General features: G+C 32.7%; 1 protein-coding gene across 2 annotated transcripts in view; it reads left to right on the top strand.

Moving 5' to 3' along the window:
- LOC130895407 (T-box transcription factor TBX1-like) overlaps positions 1 to 27,936 on the top strand; it is a 60,100-nt gene that overhangs the window by 3,291 nt on the left and 28,873 nt on the right. Inside the window, exons 1-7 of one of the 2 annotated variants that reach the window (XM_057802657.1) lie at positions 2,540 to 2,754; positions 3,608 to 3,736; positions 12,855 to 12,993; positions 17,000 to 17,230; positions 22,187 to 22,343; positions 22,797 to 22,955; positions 23,463 to 23,530. In XM_057802657.1, the coding sequence (XP_057658640.1) occupies positions 3,637 to 3,736; positions 12,855 to 12,993; positions 17,000 to 17,230; positions 22,187 to 22,343; positions 22,797 to 22,955; positions 23,463 to 23,530 (854 nt within the window). In that variant the 5' untranslated portion in view covers positions 2,540 to 2,754; positions 3,608 to 3,636. Of the gene's footprint in view, positions 1 to 2,539; positions 2,755 to 3,607; positions 3,737 to 12,854; positions 12,994 to 16,999; positions 17,231 to 22,186; positions 22,344 to 22,796; positions 22,956 to 23,462; positions 23,531 to 27,936 lie in introns of those variants that run through there. The other variant, XM_057802656.1, reaches the window with a different exon arrangement.

Raw genomic sequence — 27,936 nt, forward strand, 5'->3', positions numbered from 1 at the left:
TTTTTTCACTTTGTAGCAACTCTTTGGAAGGCAATATTTTCAAACGTTCCAAAGAATTTAGTATCGAAAAAAAAATAATAATTATTTATCAAATTTCGCAATTCCTCTTTGTAGTATAACAGTACGATAAGGATCAACTAATAATGTTATTAAAAAATTGTCTATAGAGAAATAGCCCTGTACTAATAAATTCTCGGTATAACTGTTCTTTAAGAATGATTCAAATGATAGATGCTGATGATAAGAGTGTGGAAAAAGTATATTGTGAACATATAGATACTGAAATGTAAAGTAAAATTGATAATCATCATGATATTATTAATACCATTACGTAGGCGTTTTGAATTTTATCCATCATTTCTTAAACTCATTGTATATATCAAAACCCCATTTTATGGTATTACCATAATCGCTTGTTATTTAAATATATTTTCGGACACTACAACAATTTCTTTTAGCTTTCCAAATTTATTTAGTATTCAAGTTAACGAGTTTTAACTTTACTCAATAGCCCATTTTTCACCTAATTATTAGAAATTAATATCTCTACCTATATTTTCACAATTTTAACTTCATCATCATCATCTATTATTTAAGTCATTAAAGTATTAATAAAAATCAAGATTCATGCCTAAAATGTTATTTTTTAGGGCATTATAGATATAAAATATTTTGTTACTTTGATTTTTTCATTAAAACTCATCCATGTCTATCGAACAGGAAAGGACTATTATTATGAATCCCATGCTTCAAAGATTCAAAGTTACCTTTGAATAGTCATTTAAATCATGCAGTTTTTTCTTAATTTTTAATCTGCAGTCAAATTTAAATGTAAGCGAATTCTTTTATGGGCAGATAATATTAATTATATTAATGTTTACCTTGAAATATTACAATCATATATTTATTTTTCTGATATTCCATCATTGTAATTTATTCACATTCACTACAGTTCTTAAATCTGTTGGGATCAAATTAAACGCGTTGAAATTCAACTGTTATCGAGACGGTGCTCGCGAAAGTAATCAACCTTTCATTGCCTGCTTGAACGTTGTTTTCACATGTTTTCATACAGTAACTAGATGGACTTTCTAATTATGCTAATATAAAGGGTTTTTGAACTTAGAACGAAAATATTCGCGGTCTAAATTCTACTACAGGTTACTAATGAGAATTTAACCTAATTTATTACAATAATAACACATTGGTTATGTCATAAATGATCTGATTGTGACAATTTTGATTTTATTTCTTATCTTCTGAGATTCTCATTTTAAACGCATCTAAGCTTCATTGAGAAACCACACGAATGAATTTCGTTTTGCGCTTTTAAAGCTACGACGTGGCCACTGTGATCTGATACTTTTTTGTTCACCTAAGAGATACGAATTCACTCCCGTATAGTCCGCAAATGATTGCGATGAATAAAAATATCTACAATCCACCAGTTGGAAGGCAATAGCTTTGTTCGCTGTAGAGATCCTATATGATTCATGTTTTGTCATCAGATTCATGCGCAGGTTGAAATTATTATGCATTCGCGGTGCTAATAAAACACATTGGAGATTTAAAATCCTGTGTTCATAGACTATTGGATACTAATTCTGATTATATTCTGAATACGCACAATGTATCCTCGGACCAAGGAAAGAATTTTAACTTCTGTTACAATGTGCTAACTCGTGATCGTAGTTGTCTTGTAGATTAGACAACTCGTGATGGAAGATTATACAGCTCGGGATTTTAATTATGTACGTTGTTGAAAGTTTATTCGGTAAAAGGCAAAAGATCAACGGAATATAATATTCATTGTGACCGCCATGTATGGCGAACAACTGGAAAAAGTAGTTTGGACAGCATTTAATGAATGCTGCTGACTTTTTCTAAATAATTTAATTATATTTCAGATCCAAATGTAATTATGTTACTATTTATTAGTTGAATCATTGGCCAATAAAAAATATTCTCCTCGATCAGTTTCTAAAAGATCAGTGGTATTTATGAAAATTGTGATTTTAGGTTAGGTAATCTAACCTAATCTAACCTAAGGGATTTAGAGATTCTAGATTTTGATTTTTGGATTTTATAATTTTACAAAGTGAATTTTTGTGATAAAACATTAACCGGTGTTTTTCTTCGTTAATTAAAAAAACGTTGTAGTTAACTTTTTGCTTGCAAAATGTCGTGAATTAATCTTCGGTTAGTTATTTATTCAGTAAGCTGAATATTATATGCTTTTTATTCTCCTTAATAGTTTTGAATTTCAATTATAATTTCAGGAAGAATAAAGCAAATTATCAACAGTAGGTTATCTCGTGATACTAAATATCAAAGACAGTTTAGGTAGGTCAAAAAGCATAAGAATGTTAAGTGTATATAAATCGTTTGTGGAGGAATGAATGCTCAGAATATATTTTGAACAAAACATGCGCATTTGGAACGTTCAGAATTTATTTGGAATGTGTTCAAATTAACTACCGTGAATACAGCTAATAGCAGACCCTGGATAGTATAGCGTTCTAATGTAGACGTTTGGATCAGTTCGCGTCGTAGGTCGCTTCTATCGGTGGTAACTGGGGAGCAAAAGATATGTGAAAAAGTGAGAGGTGTTTCTAGAGTAATAGAGAACTAAAGACAATTTTTACGGGAGTTACATCTCCATTCTCATTAGTTGAGTGTTGGGAATCTGAGTAACTTGGCTTGACTTTACCTGACTGTTGAAAAGAATCGCTTCTTACCCACCTGCATCTGTGGGTAAGGAACAATAAGTTAATAGTTATTAGGCATATATATCCCCAATCTGAAAACAGTTTCTTGTGGATTTACCATAATTCATTGCTATTTCTATCTTTGAAGTGAATCATAGTAAAAAATATCGGTGATAGTGACTTGGAGAGGTTTGATTGTTTGCAAAAATTTTACTTTTCACAAAGATAAGGTCTTAAAAAGTGGAAAAACATTATAGAGATGTTGCTAAAGGAAGCTACAGCAAGGCTTTAATCTATTGAAACGGAGAATTTGATATTCAGAAGGAAAAATGCGCATAATTAAAAAGCATTCACAAAGGAAGTGAGCAGAATAATTATTTCAAGATAATGATTACATATATATAATGTACACACCTATACAGATAGAGATTTTTTCAAAATAATGAGCTAGTCAATGTGAACTGCATACATATTAATTGTAGAAACTTATTTTTTTATAAAGTATATAACATTTCTTTTCGAGAATTCAATAATATACTTGGCATATCAAATGCTTAGGTACTATTATATTATTTAAATATTAAAGTGAAGTGCACCATTTGTTTTTCTTTTTGGTTTTGATATAAAAACCTGGCAACCATTTCGCCTGTAGGGATTAGATGAACCCTTAAATTCTGGCGACTGGCAATTTAAAAATCGGATTAGTGGAGCAGTGGGAGCGAGTTTATCATCACCGTTTTAAATATGGAAAATATGAGAGCTATAAAATTAGACTAGGTATTTAAAGTCTCGATGATGATATTTGAGTTGTGCCTTCTACACTTAGAAAAAATTATTTATTATATATAGAATAATTTTATAGAATAGAATAATTTTAATGGCCTCTGTTTTTGTTTCAGAGAGCCTGTGTTTATTGATAATTCAGAATATGGATTCGGCGGTGCCATATCAGTCTCATTTTGGTTATTCCTCAACCGATATGAGCTGGTCATATAATTCAAACGTCACGCCTATGAAACAAATTGAAGGTAAGTCCTTTGACGTATCAATGATCGTTTTCTTCAGTTTATACATATCCTTAACATATATTTCCACAAAAAAGGTTTTTTTTTAAGAAATAAGTGAAAGTGGTATCTCATTATAATTTAATATTTGTCTATCATATCATAGTAAAATTACATATATTGAATTTTTCATTTTCTCAGATTGTATCATGTATAGACTCATGCTAGAAACTAATAAGTCTGAATAGATCGTATCGAGCAACGTGTAGAGTTTGAGTCGGGAGTTTAAATGTAGTTAACAGTCTTGTATAGAGGAACATGCAGATATAGAGCACCCAAAATCGCTACCACACACGAAAATTTTAACAAAGTCTCATGTTCCAATATTGACTCGAGACTATTAGTTGGTGATATTGGTCTTTCATACCAAGTTGTGTATAATATAGATACTATAAGACTCAACCAGAAATAATTATCTACACAGTGTAGATAAAATAAAAAAAATTTATCACAATACGATATTCAACAGAAAATATCTTACAAATAGTGTGATGAGATGCTGAATGCGTATTTTGGTAGATCATCTACAGAAAAAAAAAACAAAATTACGGGTATTTATTATGTCAAGAAGTCGGGGAAGCTCGTTTTCCTTGCATCGTCACTCAGTCATAATCAACAGCCGATAGCTGAGGCAGCGTTTGAGCTGGGTGGAACCTTCGATATATTCTCCACATATGACCGACTGTTTCCAAAACATAACGTACGCTTTTGTGATAAACGATTTTTTTCAGACAACGGTAAATCAGTTGCAGAAATCGAACGATGTTCTAACCTTAATGACTAAATTAGAAAATACGAATTTTTCATTGCTATGGGTCAGAAGCAGAGCAAAGGCATCGACAGGCCTACTAGCCCTTTGCATTGTAGGCTCGTAAGAAAGTCTTCATAAAAGAGGAGCTACTGATTTACTTACTTGCCTTTGTCTCTCCCAGCTGGCTAGTGTAATCGGTTTTTGCCTCAGTTAGCTTTGCGCATCTTCTTTTGGAAGTTTGAACCGTTATGCTTTTGTAAGGAATAATGTTCAACCGTTGCATCCGTTTAATCCGAAAACAACTCTCACATTTCGTCTATTAGATCTGAATTATATTTAGATTTTGTTTCGTAGGATTATAGCACCTCTGAATGCAATATTTTTACTAATAGAGTTCTATTTTAAGCTAAGCTGTCCCAACAATACATTATTTACAGGGTACGGCACTGGAATGTGACACATTTTAACGCGCCACTGCCTGACACGTGAATGGGTGGGGGAGTTTTGTTTATGACTGATGTGTTTGTTATTGTATGCAGTTTAGTAGCTATGGAGAATTGGCCTGTAAATCAAAGCGTGTTGGCCGAAACGGCTTACATTGAAACGAAGTCTGTTATTACGGTTCAAAGACGATTTCGGGCTGAGTTTAATATCCCAAGACGTGGTCGCATTCCATCGCGGAACATTATTTTGCAATGGTTTGACAAGTGGAAAGCGCAAGGAACTGTCTGTGATAGGTTTGCTGGTTCTTCCCGTTATGTGTGAACCCCTAAAAATATTAGAAGAGTTGAAGAAGCAGTAACAGCCAGTCCAACACGTTCAGCTAATAAACATGCAGGGGTTCTAAACTTATCAGATCGTACAATGCGTCGTATTTTGCATGATGATCTTAAGTTTCATCCGTATAAAATACAGATTGTGCATAAATTATCCCCACAAGATGCACCCAACAGACTTGCATTTTGCAGGGAATTCGTAAGATTGTTGGGCGAAAGAGAGGATCTGATGGATAATTTAATTATGTCGGATGAACCTCATTTTTATTTATCGGGTTTTGTTAATAAACAAAACTTTCGATATTGGTGTGCAGAACAACCAATGCAGTTGCATGAGAAACCTTTACATGTTGAAAAAATTACGGTTTGGTGCGGTATTGCAACCCAACAATTCCGTAGATTGAGAGTTGAAGATCACGAAATATGGTTTCAACAGGATGGGATAACTAGTCATACCGCTAGAATAGTAATACAGTTTTTAAGGAATAAGTTTCCTGGGAGATTAATTTCCCGAAATGGAGACCTTGCTTGGCCAGCACGTTCTCCTGACTTAACGCCTCCAGATTATTTCTTATGAGCCTACTTAAAGTCTAAAGTGCTTCTAAACAAGCGTCGCACACTGGATGAACTAAAGAATAACATAACTGAGGAGGTAAGAAGAATTGATGGAAGACTTCGAGGTGCAGAGAACCACGCCCGAGAAAATATTCAAAAATGTATAGAGTTTAATGGTGGACATTTAAAATCAGTAATTTTTAAGACATAATAAACTCTTAAAAACTGTATTCAATGAGTATTATTTTTCAAAGATTTTTACTTCTTTTACAACAAAATTTCTAATCAGTACAGTGTAGCGAAAAACGTCACATTCCAATGCCGGACTCTGTACAATACAATAGTGTGTGACCAGGGAGAAACTATCATTGTCTTCATTAACACAAATTGTGTATTGTTGATTTTTTTCAGATATATTCAACAATAATGTCGAAAAGCAAACATTTTTACAATAAATGCCAATTTCAAAACAATGACGACGACGTTTTTTATAGTATGTATTGCAGATACAACAATTCTTTACATTTAGCTTTGTTCGTGTGATAAGAATGAACAAGAAAGTAAACCGTATCACACTCGGGTAGTTTGATAGGGTCTGCTGTATGGAGACGCCTGTGGATCTTGAACTGATATATATTATTCAGGAAATACGTGCCTTGGTAGCTGATTCCACGGGCTTGCACTTTTCCAAAGAGTCCCGATGAAATTCTGGGCGCCTGCAGGCGAACTCGATGTTCATGAGTCACGTCTGCCCGTTAAGTAGGTCTGGCAGATACTGCTCTAGATAGGATTATGTTGGACAGCTCTAAGAAGCATCTACCGCGGTAATATCACTCAGCAACCTTTTTCTATGCTCTAAGCAGTCCAAGTTTCTGGTCTCCAAACCTCAATACTCATCAAATGAATTTGCGCTGATAATGATATTTTATTCTAGATAAGACCAAATTCTGAGCCGCAGATCCAGACTTCTTTGTAAAAACAGTACACTGGGTTACCACGTTAGCAAACCTAAGAAAATGAATGCATAGTTTGTCTTTGTTTCTGTTGTATTGCCAACGCTCTCAATACTCCGCGTAAGAAATACCATCACCATTAAAAGAAAAACTTAGTAGTTCGCGATTTGGAAAAGCAACATCTCTCAAATGTAATTACAAAAGAGGACTTCCTTTGCGATCACACTCTCATATATTTGTTCTAATCTAAAGTAGTAACGAATTAGTAACAAGCATTTTAGATAATAATCTAATAAATCAACTAGAGACTACTTTTTGTTGATTGTTTTGCTCCATATATAAAACAACAATTTAAATCCAAAGTCGAAGATTTTTCCGCTGAATTAATCAATCTTCTGTAAAAGAAAGGAGCAACAGAGACATGAGCAGCGACTTTCTCATAGACTAAACGATTTGGAAATGGGGAATATATGGTTCGAACAGGATGAAGCAACAGCGCATATCGTATGATCTATATCCGAATTTTGAGAGCTACATATTTGGATCTCCTATGGGTTTTTGCATGAACCGGTCAGATCGTTTGATTCAACCGATCTATTTTTTCTTGAAAGTTCATGTCAACAAGCTTCAGAGCTTTACATGCCCAAACATAATATCTGTCACGAATGCAAGGGCCTCTCTGGCAGGAATGATTGGAAACGCAATTAGTTGGGCCCCTATTATCAATTCTGGTATCGGACGTATGACCGATATAATATTTTTGCTTGCTGGCTAAAAAAATGTATGTATGAAAATAAGAGATTCTCTCGATACCTGTATAATAATGATCAGACTGAGTTCAGCTTAGCGAAATTTCTTAAAAGATAGCTACGATTTTAATCTAATGATGAAGTATTCAAGTATCCTTTGAAACATAATATTTTTATCTTTCTGAATTACCTGCACTTCATAAACAGAAGCTGAAACGGTAAAATAGGAGTCACTATTCGGCGACGCGACGCTATACTCGTCAGCTAATTGCCTCGCACTCGACGCTAAAGAATTTCTCTAAATCAAACGGTCTCATTAGTTAAACACATTGCATATTTGTAAGCCCGTCATTTGATTTATATTGCCCGAAAAGCGTATTTATATGGCACGAAATCCGAGAAAATGATTAATATGCGTTTGGTTTTTCAAGCCAATGGTAATTTAGGTGAAAAAAGAACGATTAGTGTGATCTTACGGTTCGGTTTTGATCTTGGCAACGGAATAAGTCTTGCTGCTTTCAAGTCAGTGAATGATTTTTATTAGTAACTTGAAAGCAAGTGAAAGTTTCCCATCTATTTACGAGGTATATTGGTGAAGTAAGCTTCATTTTAAAATAAAAAAGAAAATCTACAATAAATTCAAAATGAAATTATGGCTGTAAAAAAGATTCTTTAAATTGTCCATTTTATCTCATCGCCGGGTTATTCTTAATGTTGGAATTGCGTATTTGGTCGGAGTCTTGGTCTTGCAGGGTCCAGTCGCAGTCTTGGTCAAACTGCTTTTAAAGTGATTAAAAATAAATGAAGCATTAAGAAGTATTTTGCCAAAACATTTTGGTTTTTGAATATTAAGTACACCAGCGACAAACTTTAAGTTTGTCCGTTTGATAAAAGTTTCTGTGTATTTACAGTTGATTTCTGCGTTATGAACAGAACTATTTTATTTATAACTAGCTAATCCGGCGAATCTGTTCCCATTTAGAAGCAATAAACGAACATATTTTTGATGTTATTAAGATCAATTTTTTATTGGGATGATAAATATAAACAAAGAAAACTTAAGTATTTTAGTTTAGTGAATCTTATTTGCCAGATATTTTGGTGCATAGTTTGCACTCTTCAGTGAAACACCTTATGATAGGTTACACTTTTTGCTTCTTTATCAGGCAAAAGACGCAAAGTACTTTCCCACCCGAGAATACGCCACATATAATTGACCATGGGAAAAACGTGGATTGTCTAGATTCAGACCACAAACTTTCAAAGATTGGACTTGTCATTTGTTAATGGTCATGGCGAACTCAAGACGGATCGTAAACTAAAGTCGTTTAAGCTCAAACGGCAAATTCGTTGGAATCTCGGTGTCCTCAGAATGAGAACTTCTTCACTTTCAAATAGGCTTGTTTCCACTAAGAATAAATCGGATGACTTTTAAGTGATTGACCATGATAATTAGTAAATAAAAAACAACTTTTCTACAAAAATAATAAAAGATTAATAATATTTCTAGAAAATAAAATCGACAAAATGAGGCGTTTAATCACGTGATATTGAACACATATTTTCGTATAAAGTAACCAGGTTATTTCGAGTTTTCAACAATTATTGTGAAATTAATAAAGTTTTGTTCTTAGTTTAATCTTGAAAGACAGGTATAAATTGCCAGGGAATCAGGATTTAACAAAGCAAACGGCAGTAATTTGCCCAAAATTAAAGCCGTTACGCTTGACAAATTTTTTTCAATCAACACCTACTTTTGTTTATCGGAAGTCCGCAGTGTTAAAACTATATGTAAGTATTATGTGAAGAACAAACAGTCTCATTTAATTAGCAGTTACCAGTCAGAGAGTTGTATTTACCCACTGTGGTTTGAAAATAATTTATTGATTTTATATTTGGTATATTATGGTAGATTTTGCAAAATTCATTCCTTTTACTATGCATTTATAAATGTATATATCAAGTTTGATACTAACATCAAAATTATCTTCACAGAAATATTTTGTGGAATTAGTTGATAAAGTAAGAGCATATTGCCTATTTGACATTTTTAACCACTTTCTTCGTATTTCTTTATTGTTTGGAACGTATATAAATAATTTTTCTGGCGTTATTATCGTTGTAATTTCTCATTGGGGTACTGTACAGAATTTATAATACGAGGAATTCTTTATTTATTAAAAAACACAATTGACTGTTATAAACAAACACAGGTGTTTCGCGAGATGTGACGCCATGAAAGTCTTGGCCTTTTTCGCGCTCAAACTCAAGTTCCTTTCTAAAAACTCAAAATATTAACGTAAAAAACCTATTTTTCTTAAAATAATTTATTTTGGGGGTGAAATAGATGCTAAGCTATAGTTTTAAACTGATTCTCAAATTTTGTCAACTAGCCTATTGTCGTGGCGTACATCACAGTTTTAGTTGGTTTATGTTTCGAATCATGATTACCACGGAGCCAACCAATAGTCTTAAATTGTACACTGGCAAGCCAGGCACATCAAGATAAGTGTCGGATTAAATCTTCATTTTCGATAATATCTGCCTCAAATTAGGTCCTTCAGAAACAACCATTGCGTATTTGTGTTAACGCATTGACTCATGTTGCGGATTTAATAATGGCAATTTCACTTTCCTACTAAGGCAGCACAATTCTGGCATTTCTCCGGAAAACTTCAATGTGCCACAATATTCGCAAACCACGTTCATTGGCACAATTCAAACGCAGTAATCAATACTGAAATCGTATCGATAAGCTGCTCGATTCAAATCAGTACTTTATAAATTCCTTCTTGTTTGTCGAAAATTATCTAGTTGTTCATTGAGTTGATTGAGAAATAAGAAGTCGAGCTATATTTGACTTAAGGCTCTTCACGCGCAATTTTTTGATCTTTTTCAGAGCCTCAATCATAGTAGCAATATGGTTTTGTAGGAAAAGTCTTGATGTCATATTTCCAATTATAATTAACCATAGGTTTTTGTTTGATTTCAGTTAATTTACTCTATTTTTTGTGAGGTTGTCGACTCATTCGGTATGAGATATTTTTTTATATACAAAATGTTTTGTTTTTATTGTGTTTATTATAGTTAATAAAAGTTTTATTTACGTAACTTGGAGCATCAGGCGCGAATACTCTAGGGTTAAGTTTTAAATCTGAAGATGAGAATTCTATCTCAAGAGCATCTGCCTTGGTAGTATAGGTAAAACAGAGTGAGATCAACGACCTTTCTTTTATATTCTAAGCATTCCAAGTCTGGTCAACTCTGGATTGCTTATAAGTCGAATTACTCCCTCTCTTTCAGCGGATGCTTGAGAGCCGAGCTCCAAATGTGTGAGCAATAGTCCAAAAATGGACGAAACTGGGCCTTTTTGAGGATTAGAAGCTGTTGCTGAGTATATAACTTTTTGGTCTTGATGAGGGCTCCATGATATAAGCTTTATGTTCAATTCTGAAGATAAAAATTCTATATCAAGAGGTGTTCGAAATATTCACCATTAATCTGTTGGCAGTATTAGAACCTTTCTGGTTTTTTTCACCACCATTTCTCTAGTCATATCATTTCTCTACGGTTCTATGGTACAAGTTTGTCTGTTAGTTTTGCAGGCTCCTCTGTATCAGTTTCTGGGAGGTGGACCGTTAGCTGTCCATCCATTTCTTACTGAAGCATGCTTTTCGTTTTGTTGGTTTTCTCTCTGATTTCTATTCCGTATATCATGATTGGCCTGATACAAGTCTTATAGATCCTAACCTTGCTATCTTTACATGTATTCGTTCGCCCATATTTTCTGCGTTAAGCATCCCGATACGGCAGTCGCTTTGTTGATCTGGCTTCTTAGGTCCTTCACTGGTTCGACAGGTCCATACCTAGGTATTTAAATTGTGAGACTTCTAGATGATTTTGTCCTAACCTAACCTAACCTAACCTAACCCCTTTACTATTAAAAAAAAAGGTGTAGTTGGTGAATGCGTATATCGAGTGCACGTGAGTAGAGCGCACCGTATTTAGCTTGAAATTTTATTACTGTAAATAGAAGAAGAAAAATTATAAAAGAGTTTCCAACAGAGTAACAAAGAGTTAATACTTTCTTATCAATGCGATTGTAGTCATAGTCAAGCAAATTATGACGGGGATTTTATATTATACTCTTAACTCGACATACTCTACAGGTAGCTCTGGGGATTTGCAGCTTGCAGGGATAATTCGTAGAAATTGGTATTAAAATGTTTATGTTTAATATTTTATTTATTGTTAAGCATCCAGATATTGAAGAAAAAATCATGAACATACTATTGGTACGACGGTATATTATATCTATTAATATTCTTGCATCTTCGATATTGTTGCTTTGTGATTTTTCTTTTTAAATAAATTTCTTACAATGGAAGTGATATCAAGTTTTAAAGGAAAACCTTTACTAATATTGGATGGACACCGTTACCGAATTGGACGTAAAGAGTTTATTTATTGGAGGTGTGTTCAGGAAAGAAGAAGCAAGTGTAAAAGTTCACTGAAAACAACTGCAGTCAAATACGATGAACTACAAGGAACACCTCATCAGTGTATTCCAGATGTAGCTGACCTAACCTAACCTAACCTAACCTTCACTTCGGCTGATCAAATTTTCTTGTGCCCCCGTAGAACTATCTATTAGATTCGACTTCGTTTTCTATATGTGCCTGTGCGCTCGATGCACGTGCGCTCCTCGTACGCTACCGTGGTTGGTAGCTACAGGGATTTGAGTGGAATATGGATATTTAATATTTTCAGATACAGGAATAAATTTGAAAATCAAACATTTCTTTAGTCTATAAATTAATGAGATAATAGGGGGTAATAACTAAAATACAGAACATGTCATTGAATCTAAAAAATACCGATTATGGTAGATCTCTGTAAATTATTCTCCCTGGATTTTTAAATAGATTTCTAAAATACGGAAATTGTTAGGTAAATTTAGCACTGTACATATAACTTAGTTCAAGGTTTATATTGAAATGTTAAATTTATACTAGGCAGTAATTTTTTGTTTATATTTATTTACAGACTGTTATGAAAGTTATACTGGTGTGTGGGTCAATATACCTGAAATATTAATAAATAAATAAATTATTAGAATGAACCAATTCGTATAAATTTTAACTGAAATGAAAAATTTTTTCCTACTCAGTAAAAAATATAAAAACTGTTATTATGAATAATATAGAGTAAGTCTAAATTTTTTAAATTGAAACTTTTCTAATAATATTGGTATATCAATTTACGAGATATTGCTACTATTGATGTATTTTGTTCCAGCTTGTTTGCAGAGTGCTGGCAAAGACAGAAAAGCTTATTCTCCGTTGGATCAAGCAGATGCTCTTTCACTAGACGACAATGATACCAACAGAATAGATAATAACAATAGAATTAGTACCCATAACAAAAATCATACAAAGTAAGTGATGGATAATAATTTAGCATGAGAGTAATACCTATATATAGAATAGAAAATTTCAATATTAATTCGAAAACGTACATTATATACATCGGTTTTATAGAAAATTCAAACATATTTAATACCATGCCATACTTATTTCTTAGAGGAAACAGTTTGCAAGCTGGTTTTCAACTTAATTAAATAAATCTTTTAACTGGGGCGCTCACAACTTCTAAATGGAAAAGGATGTTGACCGATAAGTCATTTTAAGGGACGTTAACTACTTTTTGAAAAATACTAATACTCGCCTTCTTCTTTAGCATTCTCGATTAATCTGGGGAAAATTTCTGTTTAACTCACCCCTTAAAATCATATTTTAAGTTCTTCTTATTTTTTTCCTACTATCATTATTTTTGTTTTTTCCATATTTACATTTATGTTTTACAGCTTTGATGCTTGTTTCTATATTAATAAATTATGCTAATATCTACTCTAGCTAAACAGCCATCACTATATCAATTTTTTGTGGTTTTTCTAAGGCTTTCGATTGTGTTAATCATAATATTTTAATCAATAAATTGCAGTACTACGGTTCTACTAGAAGTTCGAAATAAATATGCGGAGAGGATATCGACGTAGAAGCCATATTGGAAAGCGACATAATAAAAGTGACTTATTTTCCGAAACACCAAAGAATGTATGAAAGTAGTTTGCTTGGAAGTAGGAAAGTTTTGAAATGTATTCCTTTTAACATTCATATTTTTGCTAAGCAAAATAATGTAGATAAAAGTGATCTGCGGAGGAACCGTAGACAATGCGTAGAATCGCTTCGTGCAACTTATGGTAATGAAGCGCCAACAGAAAAAACAATTGGTTTGCAGAATTTCGACATGGTTATACGTCCGTTACTAATAAATGTCGAGCAGTTCGACCAAAATAGGTTGTGATTCCGAGAAATATCGATGCTATGTGCAACATGATTAAAGAAGATCAGCATATGACTAAAAGACAGATAGATGCGTCTCTTAGGATATCCAAGACTGTAATACAATAGATTTCAAACATTTAAGTGTAAGAGAGATATATTCCAGATAGATTCTGCATGCCAGCTCCCATAAAGTACGTCAAACAACTAAATATTTGAAGGAGAAAAACATGTTACATTTCCCTTATTCATCCAGTTTATCGCCAAATGCATTCTTCTTGTTCCTCACTGTAAAACAAATGGTGTTTGGGTAGCGACTCTTATCATCTCATCATGGTGCTAAATATTATCAAAACCAGGTTTCTACGATATTGGCTTCAGATTCGAAAAAAGGTTTCTAAAATTGGTTTGAGCGTATGCAAAAACGTATAGATCGAATATTTCGAAAAGCTTCTTCTTCATCTTCTACTTCTTGGAGATCTGTCGATCTTTTAATTCTGAAGCTGCTTCTGCATCTTTTCCTGAGAGGTGGATGGCCAACTATCTTTCTACCTTTTAGGTGGTCTTCCATGAGGCCTTGAGCCGGGCTGGTTGTTTTCTAGGACTATTCTCGGAAATTTGTTCTCGTCTTACATGGTTGTACCACTGCCTCTTACGTTGTCTTCCCCATCTTACAATGTCTTGTATCCCGCGCCGCTCTTTGACATCTGTGTTTCTTACTCTGTCTCTTCTTGTTTTCCCCACTATTGTTCTCAGTGTTTTCATCTCGGCCACCCCCAGCATTTGTTTCGTCTTGTTGGTGTCTTCTCGGACTTCCGTGCCGTACGTCATGATGGGTCTGATACAAGTCTTGTGGATTCTAATTTTGCTATCTTTGCGCATGTACGGGTTGAACCAGACTATATCTCGTAGGTATCCTGATAGTGCGAATGCTTTGTTAATCTGGCTTCTTAGGTCTTTAGCTGGGTCGTGGGTACTTGATACGTCTATGCCCAGATATCTGAATTGCATCACTTGTTCTATGGGATTGTCCTTCACCACCAGCTTACATCTGAGCGGGTTCTTCGCGATTGTCATACATTTGGTTTTGCTGAAAGTAATGTTCATATTGAGTTGGCGGCTTACCAAGAAGAACTGGAAGAGTTGCCTCTGTAGGTCGTTTTCTGATTCGGCGATGATTGCTGCATCATTGGCGTAGCACACCATACCAACTCTTTTGTTTCGAAAGGAATTAAATATTTTGTTTTGAACGTGTTCATTTCCGTTTCACTTTTTGTAAAAACTTGAAAAACAACCCTCGTATGAAAATTATATTTGTGCTATGTCATATAAAATTAAAATTGTGGCAGTGGTTTTTATAAGTAATGAAAATTATGAATAACCCCTAATTCATAATCCAATAATTGTATCTAAAATCTACCCCCGTCTGAATATTACACTGAAAAATTTTATAGTTTGAATACCGTAGTGTTTGGTTAAAGGAAAATTTTTTTCACCAATCGGCCCTTATTTGAATATTATTTTAAAAATTTCGGTATTGTTGTGTTTATAAAAATAAATATTGTCAAACATATGTTATGTTTAATTTGGAAGGTTATGTTTTCACCTCAACCACCATGAACTTCAACAACTTCAATTTATTATTGGTCTGGTTATAAACAAAGATACCAACGAAATAAAAACAGTCCTGTTTTTATTATATAACAATATTAATTAGTAGTGACCTTGACATTGACTCTTTGTGTGCTACTGTGTTTCGTTAATGTAATTATTTCAAGTATGAAAGCACAATTTAGATTAGATAGGTTTACTGAAGGAAAACCAATATTGCTTAAACGTTTGACAGACTAACGATCCCTTTTTCTGTGGAAACTTTGATAGAATTAGATTATGGATTAACACTTATTTTATTATGCGAGATTTAAAGCGGTCTTAAACTTTTCGATATTTTTTATTTGCTTGAATGGGAAATTAAGATTAATAAAAAATATTCCAAAAAGCATGTTTTCAAGTCGTAGACCATGATTTAATACAAATTTGTAACTAAAGTTATAAAATCCATAGAAATATAAATTCATTTTTTAATTGAAATAAATAAACAAAAGCGTCAATAAAAAAGATGAAGTGTGTGGATCTTAAAAAAACAGAGTAGTAGCTAGTAGTACTCAAGAAATATTGGGACAATATCAATGCGACTTCTCACGGGGTAAGTCAACAACAGACGCAGCTCATACAAACAATGGAAAAAGCACATGAGCATCAAATAGATATAAAGATGCTGTTCATCGATTCTCAACAGGCCTTTGACTCAATAATAACAAACAATTTATTTGCAGCACTAAAAGAACAAGGTATAGATGCAAAACAACAACATTAAAGAAGTAAGGCAAGGCGATTTGCTATCGGCAACACTGTTTAACTAAACAAGAAATATACGGCGGCTGACCCGTCAATTCGATATTTTGACTGGTCAAAAACGTTTTTGTATGAGCTGACGTGTGAGTATTCGTATTTTCGTGGTGGAGAATGATTCTTCTTCTGCGTTAGATTTCCCTGATTTTTTCGAACACTTCTGGCAAACAAATGCTGGTGTACCATTCAGAATTAACCGTTCTACTTGCAGTGGTGGAGTTTCTAGTTATTCCGAAAAAACAGGTGACGATTTGCTTTCAAGTACGTCGTGCGCGAAAAACTTTTGTTGGATTTGGTTAGTTTCGGGTTTGCATCGAACCATGATTCGAGCGATTGTCAAATTATGTCATAGAAACTCATAGCACGAAAAGGTTCGCGATTTAATTCTATTTTTTGACCGAGATGAATGTTTCAAGTATCGGTGAACAACTCAATTAGCACTCGTATGACAACACGTTCTGAATACGTTCACAAATACTATCCCTCCTAGTATATAAAAAAATGAATAATAAGTTTTTAAAATAAAAAACATAGCTTTTCATATAAATAACAATTGAATCAAATTCTAAATATAGTTCACCTATATTTCTTGGATTACGTAATAAGATGAATTAGTCAATCTTTTTATTTAATTGTTGAAATTACCATCCATAGATCAACTATATCACCAAAATAATTTTTTTGCAGCTTGAATTCAACAAGTCCTGCATTAGTCAACGCTGGTGCCATTTTGGAAATGAAACACCTTTGGGACGAATTCCACAGCTTAGGAACAGAAATGATTGTAACAAAAGCTGGTAGAAGAATGTTTCCAACATTCCAAGTCAAACTGTGTGGACTTGACTTACATTCAGAGTATATGTTGATGATGGATTTTGTTCCTGTAGACGATAAGAGATACAGATACGCTTTTCACAGGTTAGTTATAGTACCATATATCAAATTATAATGACTTCAATTACATTAATTGATTTATAAAGTGTTTTTGAAACATTTGTAAATATAATCAAGCTGATGAAAATATAAAAATGCAATATAAACGTCAACATAAACATCTCAAATTTGAGCTGACACAGACACAGACTCTTCTGGAAAACTATAACCAGAGTAGATCTGTTGAATGTATCAACCAAAGTAAGAACAATCTACGAATACTAACAGGAGTCCTATCGGGGCACTGTAGCCTCAACAAACACCTAAGACGCTTGACCTAGCAGATGATGCGGCATGCAGGTTTTATTGTACTGAGGACGAAGCCTCTATCCACATTCTCTCAAAGTGTGGAAGACTGAGGAACTCCAGAGCACTACACCTGGGAGCGTATGAAATAGAAGACGAAGATCTATGGCAATTAATGCCATCCCACATTCTAGACTTATCAAAAGGAATGTGGTTGATTGATCAGCTATAAACACAGGGTTCTCCAGTATTGCAGCAAGAAAGGTGGACACAATAGATCCTTTGGGTCGCAGTGTATACGAGAGCCCAAATCCATACACACATACATCTCAAATTTCAAACAAAATAATTTTAAAGTTTGAGATGAGAATTCTTCATGATTGCCTGTTCTTGTTTATATATATTTATCAAATTATTTAAAATAAGAAACGGCGAGGAAAGGCTTAGAAGGGTCAATTTTTAAGCAATAGCTGATTGTCTATTCTGTCCATGCATCCTCTCAATTGACGTCTGTTCAAAGTCTTGCAACGACGCCAATACGTCTCCCCCTGTGTTGGTTCTAACTTTTTATTCTTGATTCTTTTGTCATCATATTAAACAGTAATCCTACAGACTGAGAAGTTTATGGAGAAGGTAAAATGAATAGTTGAAATGGTGTAGGCTTGTTAATGATTCTTTAAAAAATGTTGACAGAAGATCTCAAAACAAAGCGACGTCCTTTTTAGAGTACTATTATAAGGGTAGTGACGAGTCACATTGTGACGATGTAACGTGAATTGTGTATTGTACGCTAGAGAGAAAACGTTTATATAGGAGTGGAATCATTTAAACTAACTAAAATTCAATATGAAAAACTATTGTTAAGTTTTTTTGAAACAGAAAGGCATTTGCCTGACAGACCTTTTGTCGAAAGGAATGACAATGATTGCTGAGAGGTTCTGTGGCACGTTATAAAAGCACCGAAGTAATCTTTACCTTCGTCTTCGGAAGATCTCTTGGTTATCGAAACACGCTTCAGACAGTGTAATTGTGAGTGTTGGTGTAGTGGTAGCAGATAACAGTTTGATTAGTATGAATATCAGTAAAGGATCCAAAATTCCATTGGCAAGTACTTTCTAGGAATGTCGAAAGGTTGCTTGCGGCAAAACGAACACATAACTGGAAAGTACTGGATCATCTAATATACATCGCTAACTTAACAGCATCATGAGACCAAGAGTGTTTATATTTTAGTTTGTTATATAATTTGAACTCATAAGTAAATCCCTCATTTTATTTAAAGCTGTTTTAACAAATATCCTCGTATTTTGTTTAGAGAGATTTTATGATGTGAAATTTTTTGTTTCAATATATATATATATATATATATATATATATATATATATATATATATATATATATATTGAAAACGAAGGAAAAACATTTATTTTCAATATCAAAAGCATGTGAATTTCAGTTATCATTGTGGAAATTTGTACTAAAGTGAATTTCTGGTTTAATTGAAAAAAATTTCATTTCTTCAGTCTAGGGTCGCTTAAATATCTTGATTTTGAAATTATTGGAATCTCTGTTGATATGGTATTACAAATCATGAGCTATTTAAGGAATTCACTCCACTTTCTTTTGGGGGTTACATTTTTTCAATAGAAGTACAACCTTGAATCGTATAGCTTGCTTGTTCCCGTACTTTATTACTTACGTATATAGTGCAAATATTTGAAAGTTCTGGGTACTATTTTTCAACACCGATTCAGAAATCTAACAGCGTAGTATATAAATATTTTTTATTTCCTTTTCTTCTCGATGTCAGGATGCTCAATTTCATTAGCATCAAAGTAAAAGGAGACACGGATCCAAAACAACTTTTGTCTGCCAGTGGCAAGTGATATCTTATACTGACTTTCAATGAGCGGAAGTCATGTCCATTATAAGTTTTAATATCAGCAAAATCAAATATGTTTTCTCAATTTTTTCTCAAAAATGAACCCAATCTTCCACAAGTGTGTTTTCTATTTCATTTGCCCAGAAAGTTATTTTTTAATAGTTGCGTGTGTTTTGCTTTTAACGTAGAAAATATTAGAATCACTACGTAGTAACAGTAGTAAAATTCAATTAGTACTGAAAATAAACTATACTTGTGATCTGTGAAGAGAAGAGATGTAATAGCAAGTTCTGAAGAAGACTACGCATTACTTGAATCGGGAGATTTTTTGAACATTCGTCGAAAAATCCTTTTAATCAATTTGGAAGGTGATTGTCTTCCAAAGCTTCACTGCGGAGGACATAATGGTAACTTCATTTATTATGTCCTTCGCTGGGACACTTTTACAGACAACTTTTACTATATAGCCTACAAGTCCAGTTAAGTGCCCACTCATTAGATACAGTTTTCCCACTTATGCCGGCTTTCAAAAAAAGTCCAAAGGTGTGAAAATGTTTTGGGCTTTTGTAGAAATATTTAGTGGCATACAAAATAGAAGATCCTCAGATATTTCATCTTCAATTATTACACGTACAAAAACAATAAATTGGATTAAGCAAGGTGATTTCGTCAATTTGTGTTTTAAACTACGGACTTTCTCGGAGCGCTTCAACAAGTTGTTTATACTGCTTTCTATGTCACTCATTATCCATGATGAACCATTTGCTAGTGGTATGTATGTAATACTTTTCGCTTCCTTTTCTCTGCAACATGCAATAAACCATCTGTGATACAGCAGAGAGAATAAGGGCTTCACTAATGGTGTGATTTTTTCCAGATGTGGCTGTAATATGGATAATTTTATTCCATCATTTTCATCTTTGTCTAAGTTGGAACAGTATTGTTTAGTAGTTTTATTACTATTAAGATCTCCAAATACTCTAAATCTTTATTTGATAAAGTAACATGTTTACATCAAAAATGACAGTCACCACAGTTTCCGTTTATGTTTTTTCTTTTCTATGTTTAATCTCTCGTTTAATGATATTTTTACGGAATATTCAAACCTATTGCAGCCGTTAGTTCCAAATATTCAATTAGGTTCCATTATAAATTATAACCTTGCATGATTACGAAACAATAAGAAATGAGAATTGTTTAATTTATAATAAATAAACTGCCCTATGTACCCTTTAAATACACTCAATCTCTCTTTCGTACTAATAATAGCTTATTTATTATTATTTATAACAAATTTTTTTCTCCGATTTATAATTGTTTCCAATAGTAATATGAAAATATATCAAATATATATATTTTTTTCATTTTCAACGAATATTTACAATGTTTTTGTCCATTAATATTATAGATCGTAATTAGACAATATAACTCATTAAATTTTCTCTGCCAAATGATATAAAATTAAAAAAAAATTGTTAAGTTGTTTCCGAGGAAAGCTTTATTGATATAATGAATAACTGGATTAAAAGATTTGTTCCAAAGTAAATATTTTGATCATATTCCAGTGTAAAGAGCAGATACTTTTTATCATATGTCGTGTTTGGTGCCAAATTATATTTCTCCTCAAAAACGTCTCATAATTAGCCTCATTTTCGATACCCACTTTCCTCTATAGCTGATAATTCTGAACAATATATTCCTAATATTTCGGCCTGATTAGACTTCAGAATTATAAAAGTGAACTTGGTTTATTAGTGAATTTCTAATATTTTCAAAATATAGTACAAGTGAGACTGAATAAGGCAGAAGCTACTGGGTGGTCCGATAAGTACCCTTCTTGGTCTAAATGTAGAAGTAGCTTGAACAATATGTATATCAAGTTTGAATACGCCACTGTGTTCAGTATTTGTTTGTGATGAACATTTTAGTGAAATATAGGGTAGCAAAGATTAAACGAGGATGTTAGAGCTGCAAAGACGAGCAACTTAATGGTCGATCAAATAAAGTTGTGACTCCAGAAACGACGAAGAAAATCCACAAAGTGGTATTGAGCCAGCTTTCAGATATAGTAAGAAGTTCAAATATTGCAGTACATTGAATATTGTATGCAAATTTGAACATGAGCTTGTTCATACACGATCACAATCAGAGATAAAGAAAAATCTCTGACAGAAACTAAAAAAATCCTGTTATTTAGAAGGCGAACCCACTCTACTTAAAGGTATCGTAATGGTGTTGGCAATTTGGAATGTCCTTGGGATAATTTTAATTAACTATCAATAGTTAAGTTTATAAATTGAGGACTTTCTAGAAAGAAAGTGTTGTTTCGTTAGTAAATTAAAGTTGGAATTTCCACCCCATAGACCATATTTGCCAGATTTAGCTCGCTCGAATTCAGTTCTGTTACCAAATTTGGAAAATTACTTCCAACTATAAGTTTATTTTTGGGAGCAAGATACTTCTTATTATAGAAACTTTATGGAGCTGAAAGAAGATTATGTTAAATATAATATATTATATAAATCGTAATTATTCGTTTTCCTCTCCAAATGTGAGCTAAAACGATGCTAGAATCGACGATAAGGTTAATCTCTGTCACATTTCTTATATTGTAAAAAGTTTGATTTTGGTTAATGATCTTTTATATGTTCGCTTTATGAAGAAAAACTCTTAAATTTGCTCCAATTTCGTAAATTATGCCAATTAATTTTCAATTTTTTTATCCACCTTCTTATTTTCCTTCAATCAACCACATTCATGTTGTTTTTAAAAAAATATGCTGAAATTGTTAACATTACTTTCTGTTGTTTCAGCTCAAGTTGGGTGATTGCAGGTAAAGCTGATCCTGTTTCACCTCCTCGGATACACGTTCACCCTGACAGTCCCGCTACTGGTGCGCAATGGATGAAACAAACCGTGTCATTTGATAAACTCAAATTAACAAATAATCAACTGGACGATAACGGGCATGTAAGTGAGATTTTTATTATATTCTTATTTCTAATCGGAGAAAATAGCTTTCAATAAAGCCGGTTCCCAATGATTAGAAAATTTACATTAGTTTATGTAAAATTTTTAGATTTGGAATAAATTTATTTGTATTGATAATTGATCTTGATCTTGAGATCTTGGTTTTGCTTGTTCTGCAAGACTAAGATCAATATTAGCTTTAGGTTAGCAATACCAAAACCAAGAAATACCAGACTTATAAAAACTTATGTTAGACCATGACCTAGTATAGCAAGACTCATGCAACAACAAGATTAAGACTGGACCCGGTAAGACCAAGATCAAGAATTCTGTTATTCACTACAAAGAGTCGTTTAACTGATTGAATATTCAAATATTACTTTTTTTGTTGAGAAATGAATATTAACAACTAAAATAAATCGAAAATATGCTACATAGTGCTATTATTTTCAGATCATTTTGAATTCGATGCATAGGTACCAACCAAGGTTTCATATAGTCTACTTACCTCCAAAGAATGCCTCTTCTGATGAAAGCTGTACTGAAAATTTCAAGACTTTTGTTTTCCCTGAAACATCGTTCACGGCTGTAACTGCTTATCAAAATCATAGGGTAAGGACATCGCTCAATTTTCCTCTCCGGTTTTTAAAAGAATGCGAAATACATACAACGAGTAGAGGGCATTACACCATCAGATAGTATTTGCACTATCTAAGACGATCAATTAATTGATTAAGATCAATTGACTCCATTTCATATTAGTTATAATAAGTGATACAAGCAGATAGTATTGCACCAACTAGTACACCTAAGACGATTGAATAAGTGATTATCTGATATTCATTACATTCATTTAACATTAATTATAATGACTGTCATGATAGCCCAAGTTGAAGTATTAATCTTACATTCACAAGTTGTAAAACTGCATTCTTAATAAGAACCTGTCAAAATCTATCATATATTAAGAGTTAACTAATCATTGTTGAGTTATTTGAACCACCAAAATCAGATCAAGTTACTACTGTTTCGAAACAAACGACATAATTCTAAAATCTTGTAACTTATTATTAAATTTTAATGACGGTAAATTAGTGATAACTTTTATTTCATTTTCAGATAACCCAATTAAAAATAGCTAGCAACCCATTTGCCAAGGGTTTTCGTGATTGTGATCCAGACGATAGGTGAGTATCCTTTGAATTTTTTTTATTATTTATAATTTTCAGTAAGATTCGTATGGATATAGTTTGGTTTTCGCAATGGTAATAGATTACATCTTAGTTAGAAAATTTAAAAATAAAATTAATATTATTTACAGTCGTTTGTTTACGTTAAGCTGCATACCATATAAATTGTGTTTATAATTTGAGTCGATTTATATTTAATTTCATGGAACTTTCATGAGAATGATTAATAACATATAGGCTGTTCTTATCACACGTATTAGTGATGACGACGCTACGCAACATGTATGTACTATGTCTTGGGATAGGTGAAACGACTCATGTAAAAGATAAAAATTTCACCATGACGATTTGCATTTTCTGCAGTCCAGCCCTGCTTGGTTAAACACTAATTTCTAACATAATTTAAGGTTTGAAAAATTAAGTATTTAAAAATTTCAAAAAAACTTATTTTCCCCCACAGTAAACTGTCTTTTTAGTACAGTCATTGGGTATTTTCACTTGGAAAATTTTCCGGGAATCTGGAAAATTGGCAATCTTATAAATTTTGGCGTGCTCTTACCGAATTTCAGCTTTACTACATCCTATCTTTGCCGCTCCTTTCCGACGTATTTTACAGAAAAACATACAAAATAATTGTAGAGAAAATTTCCTACAATTCATGTCATAACTATATTTTTCCTAAAATCAATAGTTTCGGCGTACGAGCGCAGTAAAGTGTTCAACACATGTTTTGGCAGAAATACTCATTTCAACACCACCATGAGGTAGAGAGAGCGGTGCGTTTTTTTATCGTGGTTAGGCCTAATCTACATCTAATTCACTATTTTCAAATTTAGTTCAATCTCCTTCGCCTCATTGTTGTTAACGAACCAGATGTTGTATTTTCATCGTCTTCAGTACTGTTTGAAATATCAAAGACGGAAGTTTCTTCTTCTGTCATTTGTTTTCTCGAGAATAGTGTCCGTTTCTTCTAAATAATTCTAAATCTTATAAATAATTTAAAATGTGTGTAACTTACAAACGAGTGCGACGCATATCATTCAGTAACTTTTCAGCTTCATTTATTTTCGCACTATTACTCTCTAAAACTGATTACTGAACAATATTTAAGTTAAAAATAGAATGCTGAATGTGATCTGTACGTATACTTCATCAAACCGATACCCTCAGTTACGAGTATATAAAATCATAAGTTAACCATACTACAGACTTCTTTTTATGGTTCAAGTACTCCTCCTTTCATATTTTCATGCATTAGGGGCAAAAGTCGATGACTTCATCCCCCCGACAATTTCGAAAGTGCGCATGCAATCGGTTTCTTAACTGACTCTGTCGTTTGATCAATAGATTTTATACCACAGGAAGCATTCATTATAAGAAAAAAGATAAAAAATATATTTGCGTTTTCCCCTCTCTCATCAAATGAGTACCAGAGAAATGGGCCACAAAATTGTGCAAACTGAAGAATTGAAGTTATTTATGCTTATATTTTAATATATTTGGATTTACACATCACAGTCCTATTTCAATAGTGGCATATTCCAAAAAAATTGTTTTGGAATATGCCATTTTCATATAATAGTTCCATATCATTAGTACTAACAGATTCCACGTAAGGCGCCAAGTGTCACTTTTACCATGAGTTACTCGCAACAGTATTCACCATGAACAGTGCCGTAAGCCAGTACTTCATAACATTTCGTCTAATATTAATTATCTGACGCAACTCGGCAACAAATTAGACAGAAACATGAATGGAATAAAAGTTTTATCTTCAAATACAAAAGTCGCGAGATGCGAGAAGGAAAAATCCTTTTTCTTTCAAGTAAAAGCTCCCATGAGAGTGAACATTTTCAAGAGGTGGCAATAAAAAAAAGAGGAACAAAAATGATTCTAATTTGGTTCTGATCTAGGCTTACACAACTAAGCCAAAGATTGACGTAAACAAAAAGTAAGACTTATTATCCTTATTTCAAGCCAGTGTGATTCCCAAGTCTTACTTACCTATTTATCAGGCTATGCTAGATTGAAGAAACTAATTTTAATTTGAAATCCTCTTTCCATGTTGCTCAATATTATTTTTTTTTCATGCTGTTGTTTCACATTAAATGGAGATTTACTTAAGTTTAAATAAAACTTTTGTGGGCGAGTTTTAGTTTAAACATTTTTGAGTTTGATATTTTCGTGTTATTTTTTTACATTAAACTAAAATGCAAGTCTTATTTTCTTTTATTCGCCCTAAGTCCCAATTACTCTAGATAAAATTAACATCAACAGTAGTGCCAAATTTTTTTAAGCTGTCTGTAGATTAAAAATTTCATTCTACATCACTAATAAGTCAATATAGTATGTGCATTGAATATAATACATCTAAATACCGAATTAGCTGATACAGAAAACATTTCATTTACAATAATTTTTGTTTTGGCTTTCTTGTAAAATTAGCTTTTGTTAGTTTATGGCACTATTGAAATAAGTGTGCGATATGTGTTTTAAACGGAATCACAATATGTATTATCACTCAATGAAGATGACTATAAAAGGGACCAAGAAGGTAATCTATTGTGAAAAGTATAGTTAAAAAGAAGTGTTTCTTTAATAATGTTATTTTGTATCTAAACAACCAAGTAGATATATTGTATTTTGGAGATGGCAACAAATAAATAATTTGTGGCTATGTTTTAAAATGTGACGTTTCATGCTCATGAGCCTTAAGTCCATGGGTTTCGTGCCCAAAGTGCTTAAACAGTATTTAAAAAAGTGAATGATTGTTGCACCGTTTCATACAAGATAGAAATCATCGGACCATTCTTTATTGAAGGAACGTTAAATTGACCAACTTTCTTGAGATATTCGACAGATTCATTTCTTCCAACAAGATGGCTGGTCTGCTCGTTCTACAAAAAGGATTACTAATTGACCGAATGATATTGAAATATTAAAAAGAGTACAGAAAGCTTTTGGAAAATTCCGAAAACTTTAATTTACTTATCGCTAATTATTGTGAAGCCAGTGTTAATAGCATTGTGAAACAAGTTCAATTATGAATTTTTATGATATAACAAACTCGGTCACTAATTCTCATGATTTATTATTGAAAACTATTCAAATTATTGATCTATTGGTCTATCGTTATAGCTTTGATGTGGCCACTCTGTATGAAATAAAAATTTTATCACAAACATCTTATAAATCGTTGAAGACTAAACTGAATAAAAGCATTTAGTGAGAAAGTTTAGGAAATGATGTTATCCAGAATAAAGAAACACTCCTTTTCCGAACCTTTTTCTATATAAAAGCTATAAATATAAAATGGAAGTAACATGTCAAAGAAAAACTGTGCAGTGTAGATATATTTATTTAAAAATCATGCTCTACTGAAATGTTTATTGGTTCAATACCAAAAATAAACCGGACGATGCCTTAAGAAATGTTTCAAAATTAAAAAGTCGAGCCAAATCAAAATAAATACTTCATAATCTTAATCGGAGAAGAGTGTTTCTTAAATTTAGAGATTTATTACTAGCAAAATATTTGCGGTTGGAATTTATTTCGACCATCGGAAAACGATTTATATTGGCGAATGAAGACAGGATTTCGTTGATAATTAATTGTATTTAGCTAATATTCAATATTTTTTATTAATTTATGCCATAACTTATATAAATAAATTGTAGTAACATGGGAATTGAATACACAAGCTAATTTTCGCATGCTTTATTTTTTATTTCACTCTTATCTAATAAACAGTAAAGGATAAACAAAAAATTATACCATCAATTTATTAAATACGTTTGACAAGAGTTGTTCAGAGGTGGACAATTGTTTATTTTCGCCATGGTCCTAATGTCATTTGTCAAAATTTTACATTAATATGATAGATTAGTTATAATACTTATATAAAGAGTTGTGATTTTTCACGTGGAAAAAAATAAAGAAACTTACACAATTATTATCCTGAAAGTGCTACGTCCCATAGAATGATTTGCGAGAGTTCATTTGCTTTCATAAGTGGCCTTATTAACAAAGATGATACTGAACGATAGTAAACATCATTTACTATGACTACTCCAAAAATTGTTGATGAAATCCGCGTCCTTGTACTTAGCTATAGTCGAATAAAATTACGTGATCGAGTAAATATTTAAAAGTAGCGGGTGTATATGAATGGTTATATATAAAAAATCTATCTGCAAGGTGGATACTGAGATTGCTTAATGGTGATTGAAAGCTCACTCGCATGAAATTCAAATAAGTGTTTCGATAATAATCCTTCTAGATACAATAAATATATCCTAGATATCTCAGAGAATAAAATATATTCGAAGCAATGTATTTCATCTGAGGAACGTGCTAACAAACAAAGCTAAAGTCGTTTTTTCAGCCATAAGGTTTTGGGATTC

Source organism: Diorhabda carinulata, chromosome 6 (genome assembly GCF_026250575.1).
Source record: "Diorhabda carinulata isolate Delta chromosome 6, icDioCari1.1, whole genome shotgun sequence".
Taxonomy (NCBI): Eukaryota; Metazoa; Arthropoda; class Insecta; order Coleoptera; family Chrysomelidae; genus Diorhabda; species Diorhabda carinulata.